The 17060-nt window shown below is 46.5% G+C and overlaps 1 protein-coding gene across 1 annotated transcript in view; it reads left to right on the top strand.

Annotated features, from left to right (window-relative positions):
- The window catches only part of BRINP2 (BMP/retinoic acid inducible neural specific 2), an 88342-nt gene extending 71971 nt beyond the window's left edge, over positions 1–16371 (top strand). The window contains exons 4-8 of the mRNA XM_081865152.1: positions 753–952; positions 5467–5572; positions 6981–7217; positions 12552–12774; positions 13952–16371. Coding sequence (XP_081721278.1) covers positions 753–952; positions 5467–5572; positions 6981–7217; positions 12552–12774; positions 13952–15065 — 1880 coding nt within the window. The 3' untranslated portion in view covers positions 15066–16371. The remainder of the gene's footprint in view (positions 1–752; positions 953–5466; positions 5573–6980; positions 7218–12551; positions 12775–13951) is intronic.
- Positions 16372–17060: the final 689 nt, after the last annotated feature.

The raw sequence follows: 17060 nt of genomic DNA, 5'->3' as shown, positions 1-17060 counted from the left end.
GCACAGAACAGGTTGAGCATGGACTTAATACTCAACACTTGTTGGGGGATAGACAATACCATTCTGCTCCAGTTGAAGATTCAACATTACCATCCAGGGCAGCCGCATCTAGTGTACATTGCAGTTGTCAAACCAGGACTGGATTAGAGAAGAGGTAATGGATTATTGAAGCAAGGTCTGATCTGTCTAACCCAGGGGTGGTTGGGACATTAGCTCAAGATGGGAAACTGTGCTCTTAACAACTCTAAGCTGCTTCTTCAGAAGCAGTTCTGAGTCCAGGAATACATACAGATGTTCAGATATGCTCACAGGGACTCCATAAATCACCGGCAGGCTATTGACCTCCAGATCATACCCTACCAGTATTGCCTCTGTGCTAGTCTTTGACTCACCTGCTAAAGGTATTTGCCCACCTGTGGACTCCAGGTATGGACTGGTGACCATTGAAGGACTTGAGCCAGGGGGAGCGAATTAGCTTTTGGGAGATTGTGGGTGAAGCGAGTCTGCCGGAAAACAAAGCCGCGAGCCTCACATAACAGACAAGGAGAGGCAAGGTGTGATCATGATGGGATGGTAGTCAACTTTTCAACATTTCCCAGGGATCTGGCTCTGGTTGAAGCTCTCCTGTGAGATGTGCGTTTTGTCCCTTCGTTAAGCTGGTGATTGGACAGTCACCCAAAAGGGACACTGAGCCCAGAGCATCTGAGTCCTGATGTGCAGCTCACTAAACACTGTGCCTCATGCCTTTGCAGGAGAAGAGTCCCTGACCATTTTTGTGGACAAGCGCAAGCTCAGTCGGAAAGCGGAAGCCGGCGGCCTGGCAGGAAGTGGTGGGAGCAATGCCACCGTCTCCTTGGAAACCCTGCACCAGCTGGCAGCCTCGTACTTCATTGACCGGGAGAGCACTCTGCGGCGCCTCCATCACATCCAGATAGCAACAGCTGCCATCAAGGTAACCCTGGAGGCGAGCCAAAAGGCAGGGGGATGTTCCGTAGCACATGAAGCCGTTGGCTTCCAAGGCATCTCTGTGTAGAGCGTGTTGCTGCAATCTAGGCCTTGATTGGGTCACCACTTCAGCATCAGGGGGAAGAGAGAGAGAGCAGAATAGGCCACAGATTTGCATAAAACATGCATGTGCTAATTTATATGTGAAGGTGTAAATTTAGCAGTGATAACTATGATGCATTGCTACGTGTCGGTACATAGGCCCCCTATGCAGCTGCCCAATTCATCTGATTCTTCCTCTTCTTTAATAATAATTTAATAATACTTTTAAATTTATATCCCGCCCATCTTGCTGGGTTTCCCCAGCCACTGTGGGCAGCTTACAACATATAAAAACCCCACAACAAAGCATCAAATATTAAAAAACAAAATATCCCATACAACCAACAAACAAACCAATAAATCAATAGAAACCCATAATAACAATAACAATAATAAACAGTTCACAGTTATACCCAAATTAAAATAACCGCCAACCCCAACTAAGCATTTAAACAACATCAACCCGACAAAAAACAAAACAGAGGAACCAACATTAGAAACATTTTAAAACATCTTCGAAAGAGGGAGGATATTGCTCAGATTAAGGTTCCACATGAAGAGGCCTCTGCTGTTACTGGGAATGAGTGGGAGGGGCCCATGTTTGCTCCTCCCCCTCATGCACACCATCTTGGACTGGTCTTGCTTGAGAAGTTTTGGCTAAACTTAGGACTTGTAACAGGGGTGATTTGCAGGGAGCAAAATTTTGCACTTGAGGGGGTTTGTTATGGGCGGCAGCCGCTGTGGCCAAAAATGGTGGTAGCACTGGCTCTTGTCCCAGGGCTCAGTGCCTGTCATTTCTCAGAATGAAACTCAATCATGAGGTAGTTTGCTTCCTGGGGAGTGGGGGAGATGGCAACTCTTGCTGTTAAATGCAGGGGAGCTTGTGCGGTAGCCGTCATTCCTCCACACCCCAAATGCTCTGATGGGAGGCCACTGCAGAGGAGGTCTGAGGAAAAGAAGGAAAAGAAACTGCACAGCTGACATTAATAATAATAATAATAATAATAATAATAATAATAATAATAATAATTTATTATTTATACCCCGCCCATCTGGCTGGGTTTCCCCAGCCACTCTGGTTGGCTTCCAACAAAATATTAAAATACAATAGTCCGTCAAACATTAAAAGCTTTCCTAAACAGGGCTGCCTTCAGAGGTCTTCTCACAACCGATCACTGAAAAATTGCCTTTCTGTCCTATTTTTGCTGCTTGAAATTGGAACTGCAGGTTGGGGTGTGTGTGTGTGTTTGCTTGTGGGGGGGTGGGGTGGGGGGTAGAGTATTGCATTCCAAGATATGAGTATGGGCTGTGAGTATAATAGAGAGGAGGTTTGGAACTGGTTATTACTTATATCACAGTAAACACAGTATACAGAATGTCCTTTTTGTTGTTGTTGAGGGTGGTTTACTGTGCGTGGGATAAGCAAGATACATACCACAAGGGACCCTTGGAGGATTCACAGAAAAACCATCTCACGCTTTCGAAGGATCCACATCCATCAGGACACGTCGTCTTGTATGAGGGATGGAGCAGGTTTCATTCTTGCTGTGAAATTGTCCCCATTAAACGGAGGAAGGTAATGGGGTTGTAGGTGCTTAGCACACCTCCTGCCCCTGTTGATCCCAGGTATAGTGCCACTGTATTCTGCTCTGGTGAGACCTCACCTGGAGTACTGTGTCCAGTTCTGGGCACCACAGTTCAAGAAGGACACTGACAAACTGGAACGTGTCCAGAGGCCTGGAAACGATGCCTTATGAGGAACGGCTAAGGGAGCTGGGTATGTTTAGCCTGGAGAAGAGGAGGTTAAGGGGGTGATATGGTAGCCATGTTCAAATATATAAAAGGATGTCACATAGAGGAGGGAGAAAGGTTGTTTTCTGCTGCTCCAGAGAAGCGGACACGGAGCAATGGCTCCAAACTACAAGAAAAAAGATTCCACCTAAACATTAGGAAGAACTTCCTGACAGTAAGAGCTGTTCGACAGTGGAATTTGCTGCCAAGGAGTGTGGTGGAGTCTCCTTCTTTGGAGGTCTTTAAGCAGAGGCTTGGCAACCATATGTCAGGAGTGCTCTGATGGTGTTTCCTGCTTGGCAGGGGGTTGGACTCGATGGCCCTTGTGGTCTCTTCCAACTCTATGATTCTATGATTCTATAGAGGAGCATTCAAGCCTGCTCCTTTCTGTGTCATCCCATTCCAGATTTGGTTCCTCCGTCGCATGACAGTGTGGCAGGATATTGGAAAATGGGAAGTCTCCCACATCCTAATCATGACCTCATTCTTTGAGTGCAGATCATTATGTAACCAAAATGGCACCATCTTCCTATGAGATGGAGAGATCAGCAGGGCTTGGAGATGTGCAAAACGTATGGGGGGGAGCCCAAAGGGCAGGGGTCAGCAGTTGTTTGACCCTGCTAGGGCACTTACTGATCATCCTCACCCAAGACTGCACCCCAGAGCCAAAGTCAAGAAATCCCTTTCCCAGCCCCACTAACTGATTTTCTTTTCCTTTTGGGGGGGGGGGCAGGATTCCAATCCCCCAGCTCCCTCCAACAATGTACTGCAACAGTCAGACTCAGACCAGAAAAGACGCTTGTTTTCCTGTTCCATTTCATTTTGTGCAACAACTCTGCTTTTATCCCCCCCCCCCTTAGCCACTCTCCCCCTGCCTGCCTGCCTGCCCACCCGCCCCATCACATATGCCTGGATTTTAATTTGCAGGTTGCTTAAGCAAGGCTGCCATCCCTGAGACCCAGCTCTGCAATTATAAACCTATCGCTTTAGTCAGCCTTCCCCTCTCCCATTCCACTCCCCGCCCCCCCGCCAAGGAAACAGGAGGGGCAGCAAGCAGGGAGTCAGACCACAATTGGCGCCTTTGTGCTATTTGTGGGAAATCGGCCATGCTAATGATGGTGAGCTTTCATGGGGGGGCGGTGGCTAGAGGCAGGACTGTTCTCCATCAGCAAGCCAATTACTGCACAATTATTCCTCCTTTTTAGAAGCAAAGTGGCCTCTTGCATTCTCATAAGCCTGGAGTGCTTGGCTCAAGTTTTACTGTTTCAAAGCGCTCTCTCTCTCTCTCTCTCTCTCTCTCTCTCTCTCTCTCTCTCTGTTTTGTCGCATTTAATGTCACTTTTTGTTGGATTTCTGTGTTTATACACCCACCCACAGTTTGAGGATGTTGAGGGTGATTCAGTGTAAACAGGGCCAGCTCATGAGGTTTCAATGTCCAGCGTAGAAAATCCAAATGTCCTCTTCCCCCCCCTCCCCCGCTGGTTGAACATGGGTCCCATCCACCAGCCATGTTTTGCCTGCGAGGCTCAATTGAAACAAACATGAGCTGTGCAAGAAACCACTCTCTTCTTGTGCTTCTCCCATTCATTTTGATGAGACGTGCACAGGAGACAATCCTGGTGGATTGTGCCCAGTGGCACATATCTCTCTGTCTCTCACTCTGCTGGCCTTAACGGCACACAAAATCTGCTTCCATGCTTTGTCGTAGGACCGCTTCTGTGTGCAAAATGGCTCAAACCATACGAAACTCAAACCATACAAAAATGCAAGTCAATGTATACAAGCAATTATGCCTGGCTTAACCCCAGCTTCCGGCAAGCCAGCCTAAATAGTAGTTTCAAAATATCCCTGGCTAAGCTTCTAAACAAAACAAATTCCTTCCAGTAGCACCTTAAAGACCAACTAAGTCAGTTCTTGGTATGAGCTTTCGTGTGCATGCACACTTCTTCAGATACACACTTCTAAAGATTGCATGATTTCCCTCCATCAGGAGCTTAAGTCTTGTGCACGTGGAGATACACACTTTCGCCTTCTTGGAACGAGTTTCTATCTCTGCCTCTCTGTTCACCCCATTGTTTGTGGCTTTAGAGATGACTACTAAAATGTGAGGTGGCTAGGCTGAAGTCACGCTAACGCTCATAGTTAACACACACACACACACACACACACACACACACACACACTCTTTCTTGGAGGATTTGAATGGAGGGTTTTTGTTTAAGGACCAAAACAAATGCAGTTGTGAGGAGGGGGTGGTGTGAATGTGAGCAGAGCAATAGAGGATCTTGAAAATACATGGGGTATTTCTCCACTGGGAGAAAACCAGCCTTTTGGGAGGGTGAGGGTCGAAGAGAACATTGGGAAAGGGCTCTACTTTCCAGGTAGAATGGTAGAATTGTAGAGTTGGAAGGGACCATGAGGACTGTCTAGTCCAGCTCCTTCAGCAGCTGTCCCATATGGGTACCGCAACCTTGCAACCTTGGCGTTACTAGCACCAAATTCTGTCATCAAAACATATGCACACAATTCAATCTAATGTTCAGAGCAGGTATGTTAAGGATGGGCAAAGGTCCTTTTATCTTTGCATTTCAGTTGTTTATGGTAAAGCTGCCCTCTTCCATTGCTTAGGTCACTGAAACCAGAACGGGGCCGCTTGGCTGCAGTAACTACGACAACCTGGATTCTGTGAGCTCTGTTCTTGTCCAGAGCCCTGAGAACAAAGTTCAACTTCTCGGTAAGGATTTTTCTCCTTCCACCTGCCTGGAATTGCATCCACATTATCCACTGGACACTAACTGGACTCATCTTCTAACTTGCTCACAAGGTGGAAATAGCAATCCTAAGTTAAAATGCATTAGTCTTGCTTGCTCCTGGCTCACAATCTTCACCTCCTTTCCATGGCAGAAGGCCTCAAAACGGGAACTGAGTTAGATCACTCTGCACCCTGAGTTGAAGGCTTAAGCCCAGCTGCCATGGCTGGAACTGTTTCCTGGCCCAAGGCAGATTCTGCATAGGGATCCCTTCATTTATATCTGTAACTTACCTTCAGCTCTGATCACACTCAGAATCAATCAGAGGATGCGCCTTTAAGTCAAGAGCTGGATCATGCAAACTCTTGCAGGCCTGCCGACCACCTGGGTGAGTCATATGACTGCACCACATACACAGAAACAAAGTTATTTGAATGTGTGTGTTCTTTCATTGAAGAACACACAGTGCTTGTGTATGTTACAGGGGTAAATTGGGGTTAAATACTGAGGATTCTGCATATTTTTATGAAGATGTGGAGAAAATCCATAATCAATAAGAATCAACAAGAAGTTTGGAATATCATCCATTCAGTGCTTTTTAAAAACAAACACACTAATGGATGCTGTAGAATCATGGACCAAAGACATGAAGTACATCATTTTGTTAATATGTGTTGTCTCCAGTAAATTTTGTATATTACCCATGCAATGTTCTGTGAGGCAACTGGTCTAGTTTTGTCTAAATCTTGCTGAAGATAGCATATTCAGACAGAGGCCATGTCCAGTACTTTTCCATGAGGTCCATTTTAGCCAGAGAAGCTGGAGCTTGCCTGCCCCTGGGACCATCTGCTGCTCTGCTGTGGAAGTCAGAGTCCTCCCTTGTTTCACCTTCTTTTGATGTCTGCACAGTCACCAGGGCTTATCCTCAGTCTCCAGCTGACTCACTTTAAGCATGTGCAGGTGTGGGACTTTTCAGTATACGCACAAACAGATAAAACTCACAAATCAATGGAGTTATGTTCTTTTGCAACATCTAAAGGGCAGATATCATGAAAGAAGCCATTGTTCCATAGGGTGTTCCATAGGTCGAAAAAATCTGCTAGGGAAGTGAGTGTAGCTCTTCGGTTTCCATACGGGGTGCCAACTTGAATAAAATATTGTGGGGGCCCAGGTAAGCCCCGCCCCACATAATCAATCACATGATGCGGTGCAAGCACACCATTTGAATGGCAGTGCCCATCACCTTTGGGAGGGCCCCTCAAATATTTTATTGGGGGGTCAACACCCCCTCGGCCCCTAGGAGGTGGCTCCTAAGTTTCTATAGTACCTGTTTTTCCTTAATGCAGATATGGCTGAGCTGAGGCCTGTAATGTCTCTGCCTACTTTTCGCAGGCCTGCAAGCCCTGCTGCCCGAGTACTTGCGTGAACGCTTTGTGGCTGCTGCCTTGAGCTACATCACCTGCAATTCGGAGGGGGAGCTGATATGCCGAGAGAATGACTGCTGGTGTTACTGTGGGTTTGGTTTCCCACAATGCAACTGCCCCGAGGCTGACATCCAGGCTATGGAACAGAGCCTTTTTCAGATCCAGGGAGTTTGGGAGAACCACAACCAACAGTTTCGGGAATCAGGTGAGTTTGGGAAACGTGGGTCTCATGGGGAACGGGACGATGGGTGGATGATTGGCCACATCCAGTTGACTCAGCAAGGAAGGAGGATGACAGGTGACTGAGGCAAGCAGCCATTCACTGTTGCACCTCTCTTGTGACAGCCTGGCAGATAATGCAGATCAGCCGGAAGACGAAGGAAGCAGTGAAGGCAGGTCTTGTGAGATGCCAGCCACTGCAACAACCACAAGAAGGGCAGGCAAATTTACTAAGTGAACCAGAGAAGACTAGGAAAATGTGGGGAGGCAAAGATTGGCTGAGTGTGTGGTGATGGAGCTAAGCTTGAAGATAAACGTCTAGAAAGGGAGAAAGACAGCAGGAGGAACTGGAAGCAATTTTGGGAACCTCCTTTAAACTCAGTTGGAAACCAGAACCTATAGTTTGTAAAAAGAGCCAGCTAGGAAGTGCTTGACCATTGATGGTTATTGACATCTGGCGGTCGACCAGCTGAACCTGAGGGAGAGTGGCAGTTCTGGGGCTCTGAGGGCTTCCTTAAGTAATTTAACAGCAGTGGCTTTTCCTAAACTTTTATGTTAGAAGAAGGTAGACACAGCATTATTTTTTAGAGTCGTGGGGCTAATTCAAATGTGTCATCAATGTGTTCAGTACAAATAGATCTTTTCCAGTCCCCAGGTTAATTCTGCATATTTCCAGCATGGTCAGTTAGGAAAAACAAAATGTTCATGATCATACTACAAGTAAAACAGCTGCTGAGAACAGCTTAAACATATAACCACTAAATCGGTGTATTATAAAACCAAATTGATCAGAAGATAAGTATGAACCTTATCAAGGCAAATAAATAGATAAATTCACATGCAAAGCAATTATTTTAATAATAGAAGAAGAAGAAGAAGAAGAAGAAGAAGAAGAAGAAGAAGACTCATCTGCTGATATAATTTTCAGTAAAAAAAAGTGCTTTAAAGGTAGCTGAAATCATGAAGAAAGTCTGCGGGGAAAACACTATTGGCTGACAGGAGTGTTTCATCACCCCTTTGTTCCTGCAGCTACTGCTGAACGTTTGAAGCTATTTTGTTGGATTTTTAGGCCCCCACCCCCACCCCCGGTCCTTTCATAGCTCTCATGTCACTAGTTAAGCTCTTAGGTGAGCAAATTGGAGAAAGATGGTAACTGTTCCTCCAGCTGCTGTTACTCATTGGGCTTCCTCCAGTTTTTCCTGACAAATCTGCTGTCACTTTGTGTGGAGCACAAAAGTCTTTTTTGTGTGTGTGCTTTTCAGCAGGCTTTTTGAGGCTGAGAAGTTTTCAGCCCTTATTTTGGTGGGAGATATGGAGGGGGCCAGTAGTGATGTATGGAAGTGAGAGCTGGACCATCAAGAAGGCTGATCGCCGAAGAATGGATGCTTTTGAATTATGGTGCTGGAGGAGACTCTTGAGAGTCCCATGGACTGCAAGAAGATCAAACCTCTCCATTCTGAAGGAAATCAGCCCTGAGTGCTCACTGGAAGGACAAATCCTGAAGCTGAGGCTCCAATACTTTGGCCACCTCATGAGAAGAGAAGACTCCCTGGAAAAGACCCTGATGTTGGGAAAGATGGAGGGCACAAGGAGAAGGGGATGACAGAAGACAAGATGTTTGGATAGTGTTCTCGAAGCTACCAGCATGAGTTTGACCAAACTGCAGGAGGCAGTGGAAGACAGGAGTGCCTGGCGTGCTCTGGTCCATGGGGTCACAAAGAGTCGGACACGACTAAACAACAACAAATGAAGGGGGCACCAAGGAAGCCCTTCTTCACCCCCACCACTAAGGATCTGGGGAGGGTGGAGAGGTGGAGGACAGAAGGCAGGGGAAGGCACTGGTTGTACTGGGTGAATGCAAGACTTCTGCAGCTCCCAAGAAAGTGATGGCACAGTCATCAGGTAAAGGCAGGAGAGAGGCAGTAAAAGTGCAGCTAATTGGCAATAGCTGGAGCAGAGTTCCACTTCCCTCTGTTCTAAAAGAATTTTACTTGCTCCTTCAGGGCTTGCAGCATTTTGAGGCCTGACAGATGACAGGAAAGCTATAAAAAATGAAAAGAAAGTAAGAAAGAAACTCAATAGAAGCCAAAATCTTAGTGATAGCTGGGGAAACAAAGTGGGGAGGTCCTGCCAGCCAATGCTGGCAAGGAGGAGTAGAGGCTGCAATCTGTGATTTTGCAAGGCTAACATTTTCATGGAAACGGTGAATTCTAAAGTAGCAATCCTTGTTCTTCTAATTACTGAGTATGTGATTCAATGGTACTATGGGGCTGAAATAAGTGGCATAGTGTGGGTTGCCCAGGGCGGGGCAAGTGTTGCGCCGCCTCCAATGGTCCCTTCACCAACCAGTGTCTAATCAAGGGAGTCTCTCCTTGCAAACTCATCCCAACCTGGGAGCAGAGATAAAGCACAGAAACACGAAAACAGGAACACCACTGTGTTGCCTCGCCCTCCTGCCTTTGCAGTGAGGCACTCTGGGCGATGCACGTGGCTCTGGCAGTGCTTTCTGAGCTTCCTCTTCAGTGGGCAGCAGTGGCACCCTCCCCTCCCTCCCAGCTGTCCCAGGGTGTCCCCTCACTGGCCATGAGGAGGAGGAGGAGGAGGAGGCAGCAGCGCCACCCCAACCCCAAAGGCCCAGCCTGGGCAGAGCTTGCTTCCCGCAGCTCTGGCCTCAATGAGGGAGCTTGTTGTGGGAGCACCTGATTGCGCCCCCTCAGAAATTTGCACCCAAAAGATTCATGGCTCCCTTGCCCTCCCATGCTATGTTGTGGGCCGAAATGAAAATCTGAAAGAACTTGCCATTCCTTTCCACAAACAGAGGTTGATTGGAAAGAGGTAAGAGGAGTACAGTAACTCATACAGGGAGACAGTGGACAACCCTCCATCACGGAAGAGTGGAGCCTTGCAAAAGGCACTGGTTATTAACATAATCCTCACACTTTTTTGGAAATTAATCTGGGTTATGAGTGGAGCTGGGCTGAATTCTTAAAAAAAAAACATTTGAACTGTAAATTTCTATTTTTGTTTTTAAAATGGTATCTTAGTTTTCTATTATTTATATGGTGCCATCATTTCGCGAGGTGCTTTACAGAGCAACGATGGCGGGGGTTGGGGGAGACAGGCCCTGCCCCTTGGAGCTTACAGTCTTAAATTCAACACAGGAGGGAGCTGCAAAGCGAGGTGGATGGAAGGATAACAGAGGAGGAAAAAGAATATATTCAGTTCAGTTGCACATGTTTGGGATGGGCTGATGACATTTTTATTCACAGTAAATATGGGTTAATCTAAAAACAAAGTTAGTCAATACTATAGCCTCAAATACAGGATACTTACGGAGTTTATAAAAAGCATGCAGACATCCCAGCTCCTAAAACAAGAGACAAAATATTGGATTCATCTTCAATAACATTAATCCGACAAAAATTGTTTTTCCAATAATTTATTTCCCAATACTGTCTGAATTTCCAAAGAATGTCAAGGTGATGGTGTGATACATATATATATATATATTCTTCCTTTCCTACAATCTAATATGGGATGTCAGATTTAATAAATCTGTTGTAAGCCAGCAGTTATTTCACCACGGCTGTATGGCTGGAGATTAACGCTGCCATCCTGTGCACATGGGGACTGTCAGCGGCTGAAGGAGAGGCAAAATAAGTCAAGGCTTCGCGAGAAGAGGCAGCCTGTAGCTCTTGCCTCCCAACGTGTTTGCCTGCAATCTCTTCCTGTCTCCTCTGATGGTCTCCATGGGCAAAGCCCAGCTTATAGGTGGCGTTGGGTGCGGTGTATCACGTGCAGTCAGCTTCTGAGCCTATGCATACAAGATACAATCCAAAGAGCTTAAAAAACAGATGAAAACAAAACAGAAAACAGCAGATACTGTATATTTGGGGGGGGGGGAGACACACAGAGAGAAACAAAAAAAGATGCCTGTTCACCCAGCTGGGAAAGTCTGTCGGGGCAAAAATTTCTTCAGTTGTTTCCAGAAAGTAGGTGTCTGTTGTGTCTTGACAAGGAATGTTGCTCTACAGAACAGGAGCAGCAATTGTAGAGAAATGCAATGGTTTTCCTAGAATCATAGAATTGGAAGAGACCATGAGGGTGATCTAGTGCAATCCTCTGCAATGTAGGAATTTTCTTTTGCTCAAAGTAGGGTTTGAACCCACAGCCCTGAGGTAAGGGTCTCCTGCTCTACAGACTGAGCTACCCACTCTGTTCTATATTTGCTATATAATTTAATCACCCCCCCCCCTAGTATTTCAAAATACGAAATATTCTGAAATAGCAATTAATGGGAAACAACCTTGCGTTCACTTCTGTCATCCTCACTGTGAGATAGTGGTTTAAAGACACAGTCCTTCCCCAAATGGAGTGTTAGCAGAGAATATATATATCACTGCTGCATAATTTGCCTCTGAATAACAGATACCAAAATGTAGTGGGAAACAACAAGTAACTGCATTCACACCTACCTGGTTTTGCCTGTTGCAGTCTAGGTTGATGCTGGTGCAGCCCTCTATTTTTGCAATTGTCCCCTAGGGTACAGCCAGGTCGTTCACACACCCTCAAGCTCCTTCTGCATCTTTTTCTTGGGGCATCTAAGGCAGCCTTTCTCAACCTGTGGGTCCCCAGATGTTGTTGAACTACAACTCCCATCACCCCCAGCTAGCGAGGCCAGAGCTCAGGGATAATGAGAGTTGTAGTCCAACAACATCTGGGGACCCACAGGTTGAGAACCAATGATCTAAGGGCTTACTCTCCCCAGGGCACCACCTGCAGCCCTTTTTTGCTTCTGATGAGAGAGTGCACTACGGGTATGTCACAAAGTGTGGCATGGAAGAGTCTCTGCCTAGAAGAAGCATGGATAGGGAGAGGAGGGCTGTGCTGTAGCCCAGTCTGCAACCTGTTTGTTGTGAAAAGGGAGAGAAGAATTAGAGTCCTAGGTGACTCATAGAACCATAGAATTGTGGAGTTGGAAGGTACCCCAATGGTCATCTAGTCCAAGCCCCTGCAATGCAGGAATCTCAGCTAAAGCATCCATGACAGATGGCCACCCAACCTCTGCTTAAAAACCTCAGAGGAAGGAGATTCCACAACCTTCTGGAATCAAATGATAAAACTGCCCCATTTCCATTGTTACTCGAGTTTGCTATGTGCCAGGGATTTTTTTCCCTTGGAGGAGCCCCAAAGCAATACAGTCCAGGTCAAGATTTACCACTTGGTCCTCTACCTTCTTAAAGGAGTGATGACTTTCCAGAGGCTGAGTGTTGCTTTCCAGTGTTATCCTTCCTGCTGACATCCTGTTATGTCTTGGCAGAGGAACTACAGTCCCTGGTGAAGAAGTTCCCTGTGGACCACTTCTTGAACTTAACAGCCATCTCCCAGTACTGGGCAATGGATCCTGATATTCAGCACCGCTACCAGAAGTTGGGCAGCACCTTGAAGATGCTCTCCAAGAAGACCCATCGGATTGTCCGGCGTCTCTTCAATCTGGCCAAACGCTGCCACAGGCAACCTCACTTCAGACTTCCCAAGGAGAGGTCTGGTATATTTTTGGGACAGCTTTGCTTGGGCACAATCCAGTACAAAGATAGAAAGGCCTCCAGCCCGCTATGTTCTGTGTGCTGAAGCATGTCTAAACTCTGTTTGGATTGTGGTCGTTTGTCTTTTGGAATCCAAGTGGGAAGGATCTGTCATGGGAATCTGATATGGAATCTGAAGCCCCCAAGAGGCTTAGTGATGTTCTACATGTTACACAGACTGGGAAGGAGCTGCATACATACATACATACATACATATAGATAGATGATAGATAGATGATAGATAGATAGATAGATAGATAGATAGATAGATAGATAGATGATAGATAGATAGATAGATAGATAGATAGATAGATAGATAGATAGATAGACAGACAGACAGACAGGACAGATAGATATAGATAGATGGTAGATGATAGATATACACATATACACATTCATACACACATCACTGCCCATCTGAAGGAGCCAACAGCTCCCCTGTTCCCTGACATGCCCCCAAACTAGGGATTGAATTATGCAACCCAGGAGCTGCTGTATATCTCAGTTTCATTGATTTCCAGGCCACAACTGCCAATGGTAGGGTTGATTTTTTTTTTTTAACAGGAGGGCAGGATCCTGGCCACCCCACCCTGCACCCTCCTCCCCAACTTAGTGAGTCTAAAATAATAATTAACAAGAGTAATTGTTTCTTATTTATGCAAAAGTGCAATGCGGACATTTTAGCTCAAAGCCTGCTGCTCACACTTATCATTTCCTTTGGATCACGACTGATTCCTTTTTCCTATATGCGGCACAGAAAGGCAGGGGGAAAGGGGCCAGCTCTTTCTCATCCCTAGAGCAGGCTTCTCCCATAATTACATAAAGGGATTTCAGGTGACTGAGTTCCATCAAACACTACCAGCCACTGGCAACTTGCCAGTTTACCACCTGCGGAGAAGGTTTCATAATTACGGAACACATGCATGCATGCCTCTCAAGTGGAATTCCAGCCCCCTGATTTTCTATGTGGAAAGTGTGTATACTTTATGCAGTACTAAGGTTTACTGCAGAATGATTTTGCTTTCTTTTTTAGCGGGTGATTGAAACATGGGAAATGGTTCGGACTAATTATACACGTCTTTGCTGTGTTGATGCAAAGTTAACTTTTCATCTGCTTTGTGCCTTCTTCTGTCAGGCCCTTGACCTACTGGTGGAGCCATGCTCAGTCCCTCCTCTATTGCAGTGAGACCTCTGTGCCAGGAACGTTTGTGGAAGAAAGCCGCAGCTGCAGCTGCCCCCATGACCAGCCCTCCTGCCAGGGGACTATCCCATGTGCCTTGGGCGAAGGACCAGGATGTGCCGCCTGTGCAGAGGACAACGCCACCCAGTGTGGGTCCTGCAACTATGGCTATGTGCTTACCCTGGGACTGTGCCGCCCAGAGGTGGCCGAGTCCCTGGAGCACTATATAGGTTTGGAGACTGACTTGCAGGACTTGGAGCTCAAGTACCTTTTGCAGAAGCGGGACAGCCGCATTGAAGTGCACTCCATCTTCATCAGCAATGACATGCGCCTGGGGACCTGGTTTGACCCCTCCTGGAGGAAGAGGATGCTGGTAACCCTGAAGAGCAACAAGTACAAGCCAGGTTTGGTCCACCTCATGCTGGCCCTCTCCCTCCAGATCTGTCTCACCAAGAACAGCACCCTGGAGCCAGTCATGGCAATCTATGTCAACCCATTTGGGGGCAGCCACTCAGAGAGCTGGTTCATGCCCACCAATGAAACTGGCTTTCCCGACTGGGAAAGGACTAACGTGGATGCCTCTGGCCAGTGCCAAAACTGGACCCTCACTTTAGGCAGCAAGTGGAAGACCTTCTTTGAGACAGTCCATGTCTACCTGAGGAGTCGCATCAAGTCTCTCAACGACAGCTCAAACGAAACCATATTTTATGAGCCTTTGGAGATGGATTCTTCCAAGAACCTAGGCTACATGAGGATCAATAGCTTGCAGGTTTTTGGCTACAGCTTGCCCTTTGAGTCTGATGCCATTCGGGACCTTGTCCTCCAGCTGGATTATCCGTATACTCAAGGCTCTCAAGACTCTGCTATATTGCAACTGATTGAGATCAGGGACCGGGTAAACCGCCTCTCTCCACCTGGGAAAACCCGCCTTGATCTTTTCTCTTGCTTGCTCCGGCACAGGCTCAAGCTGGCCAACAACGAGGTAAGTCGCATCCAGTCCACCCTGCAGGCCTTCAATGCCAAATTGCCAAACCCAGTGGAGTATGAGACTGGTAAATTGTGCAGCTAGCCTTGGGAGTGGGGCAGGGCTGTCCTTGTAGCTCCCGGAGGGGAGGACTGGGGAATGAGAAGCCGAGACTTCAAAAGGCCTTACTTTCATGCCAGCCGTGCTCTTCGGCGAGACAGCCAGCTGCCAGCCTGGAAGACTCCAGCGTTTGCAGACTCTGTGGCACCAAACCTGGGGATGAGATGCGGCACAAATCTCTGGCACGACAGCAGCTAAGAAGAGACCAAACGGCAGGGCTGCTGCTGCTGCTGCAAATGTCTTGCTTCAGTTGCTTTTCTTGCAGGCTGCGTTTGTGGAGCATGCAAGAAAATGTACAGGCCCACGAAGGAACCAGGAGATGGAGACATAGAAGGGAGAGGGAGAGAGAGATGACCGAGGGCTGAACTTGTGGGAATGGCACTAAAGACTTGGCCTTTGTGATCTGGTCAGCAGCCCTTAAACACACGGAGAGAGGAGCAGCAAAAGGATTGAACGAGGATTCTGTCAAGTGCTTCGAAAACACCCACTTAGGAGAACTGTTCTTTGGCCCTTGCCTCCCCTGGCGCAGTTTGCTTTTGTATTGTTTTTATGGGTGTTTCTAACAATGTCATCGCCTTTACATTCTCCGCATTACTTTCTAAAGCTGCCACCCCAAGCACGCTTTCTTGGACATTAGTGGAAGTCCATTTCTCGCACCAGTGAAACTTGCTCCTCTTGAAGGAATGAGTTTAAGAACACAGTGCAGAGCCCTGATTTCAGCTGCCTGACCACCACCTGGGATCCACAGTTTTGCTTTGTTTCCTGATCCACCCCTTTGGGGTGAGATCTTTTCAGTAACTGGTGAGTGGTAGCGTTTGGCACATGAAAAGTGTGCCTAAATTGCCCCTTTCTCTCAACCATCCCCAGGGAACATGTCACCCTCTTCTGTTCCATTCACATCACATGGTCCTGTCACACGAAGCTAATTTCACCAGGGGGAAAATACACTTTTGAAGAGTGTTCCCAGTGGCACACAGGCAGTTTTTAAATGGGTATTCAGAGCCCAATGGATGATTGGCCTTTCAAGTGTTTATTTATTATGTATTGGTTTTAACTGATTGGCTTAAAAAAAAAAGTATTTCTGCTTTTGCGTTGTTTTTTTTAATTTGAGTGGGATGTTCATTTTCAGTTGACTCCTCCAGCTGAGTTACACATCTTATCCAAGCGTTTGTTTTAATATATTTTGTAAGGGGTGGGATGAGGGAGAAATTGTTATGTTATGTTTTGGTTTGGTTTGGTTTTTTTGGAGGGGGAAAAAGGGAAAGCAGTAAACAAATCAAAATTGACTAAATGGCTTCTTTAATAGTTGGCATGTGTGTGTGCAAGTGCAAAGACATCTGGGTGCAAAGGAATATGTCTTCTTCTCTTCTTCTTTGGCAATCACTCGCAGCCAAGTAAGATTGTCTTCCATAAACACAGTCTTAACAATGAGTCCGTAAGTGACTGTGGAGGCCAATTCTGGATCCACACGTCCTTCCACAGTGGGGATATTGGTTTCCGGGCGGGAGTTGATCACGGTGTGGATTTGCCAAGCATGCCTTCCTCTTAACACATTTCTCCCTCACGTCTTGAGTTCAAATATCTTCAAAGCCCATGACACCTTTGGTAAAGGCTGTTCTCCAACTAGAGCATTCGCAGGCCAGTGTTTCCCAGTTGTCAGTGTTGATACTACATTTTTTTAGATTTGCCTTGAGACAGTCTTTAAACCTCTTTTGTTGACCACCAGCATTACGCTTTTCATTTTTAAGTTCGGAATAGAGTAGTTGCTTTGGAAGATGATCATCAGGCATCCACATAACATGACCAGTCCAACGAAGTTGATGTTGAAGAATCATTACTTCAACACTGGTGATCTTTGCTTCTTCCAGTACACTGATATTAGTTCGCCTGTCTTCCCAAGTGATGTGTAAAAATCTTCGAGACACGGTTGATGGAATCTTTTGAGGAGTAGTATGATATGATATAAATATGTAGTATGGG

This window comes from Podarcis erhardii, assembly GCF_964252035.2.
Source record: "Podarcis erhardii genome assembly, chromosome: 6".
Classification (NCBI taxonomy): Eukaryota; Metazoa; Chordata; class Lepidosauria; order Squamata; family Lacertidae; genus Podarcis; species Podarcis erhardii.
The sequence above is the reverse complement of the archived record's forward strand: the minus strand, read 5'-3'. Positions and strand labels throughout refer to the sequence as shown.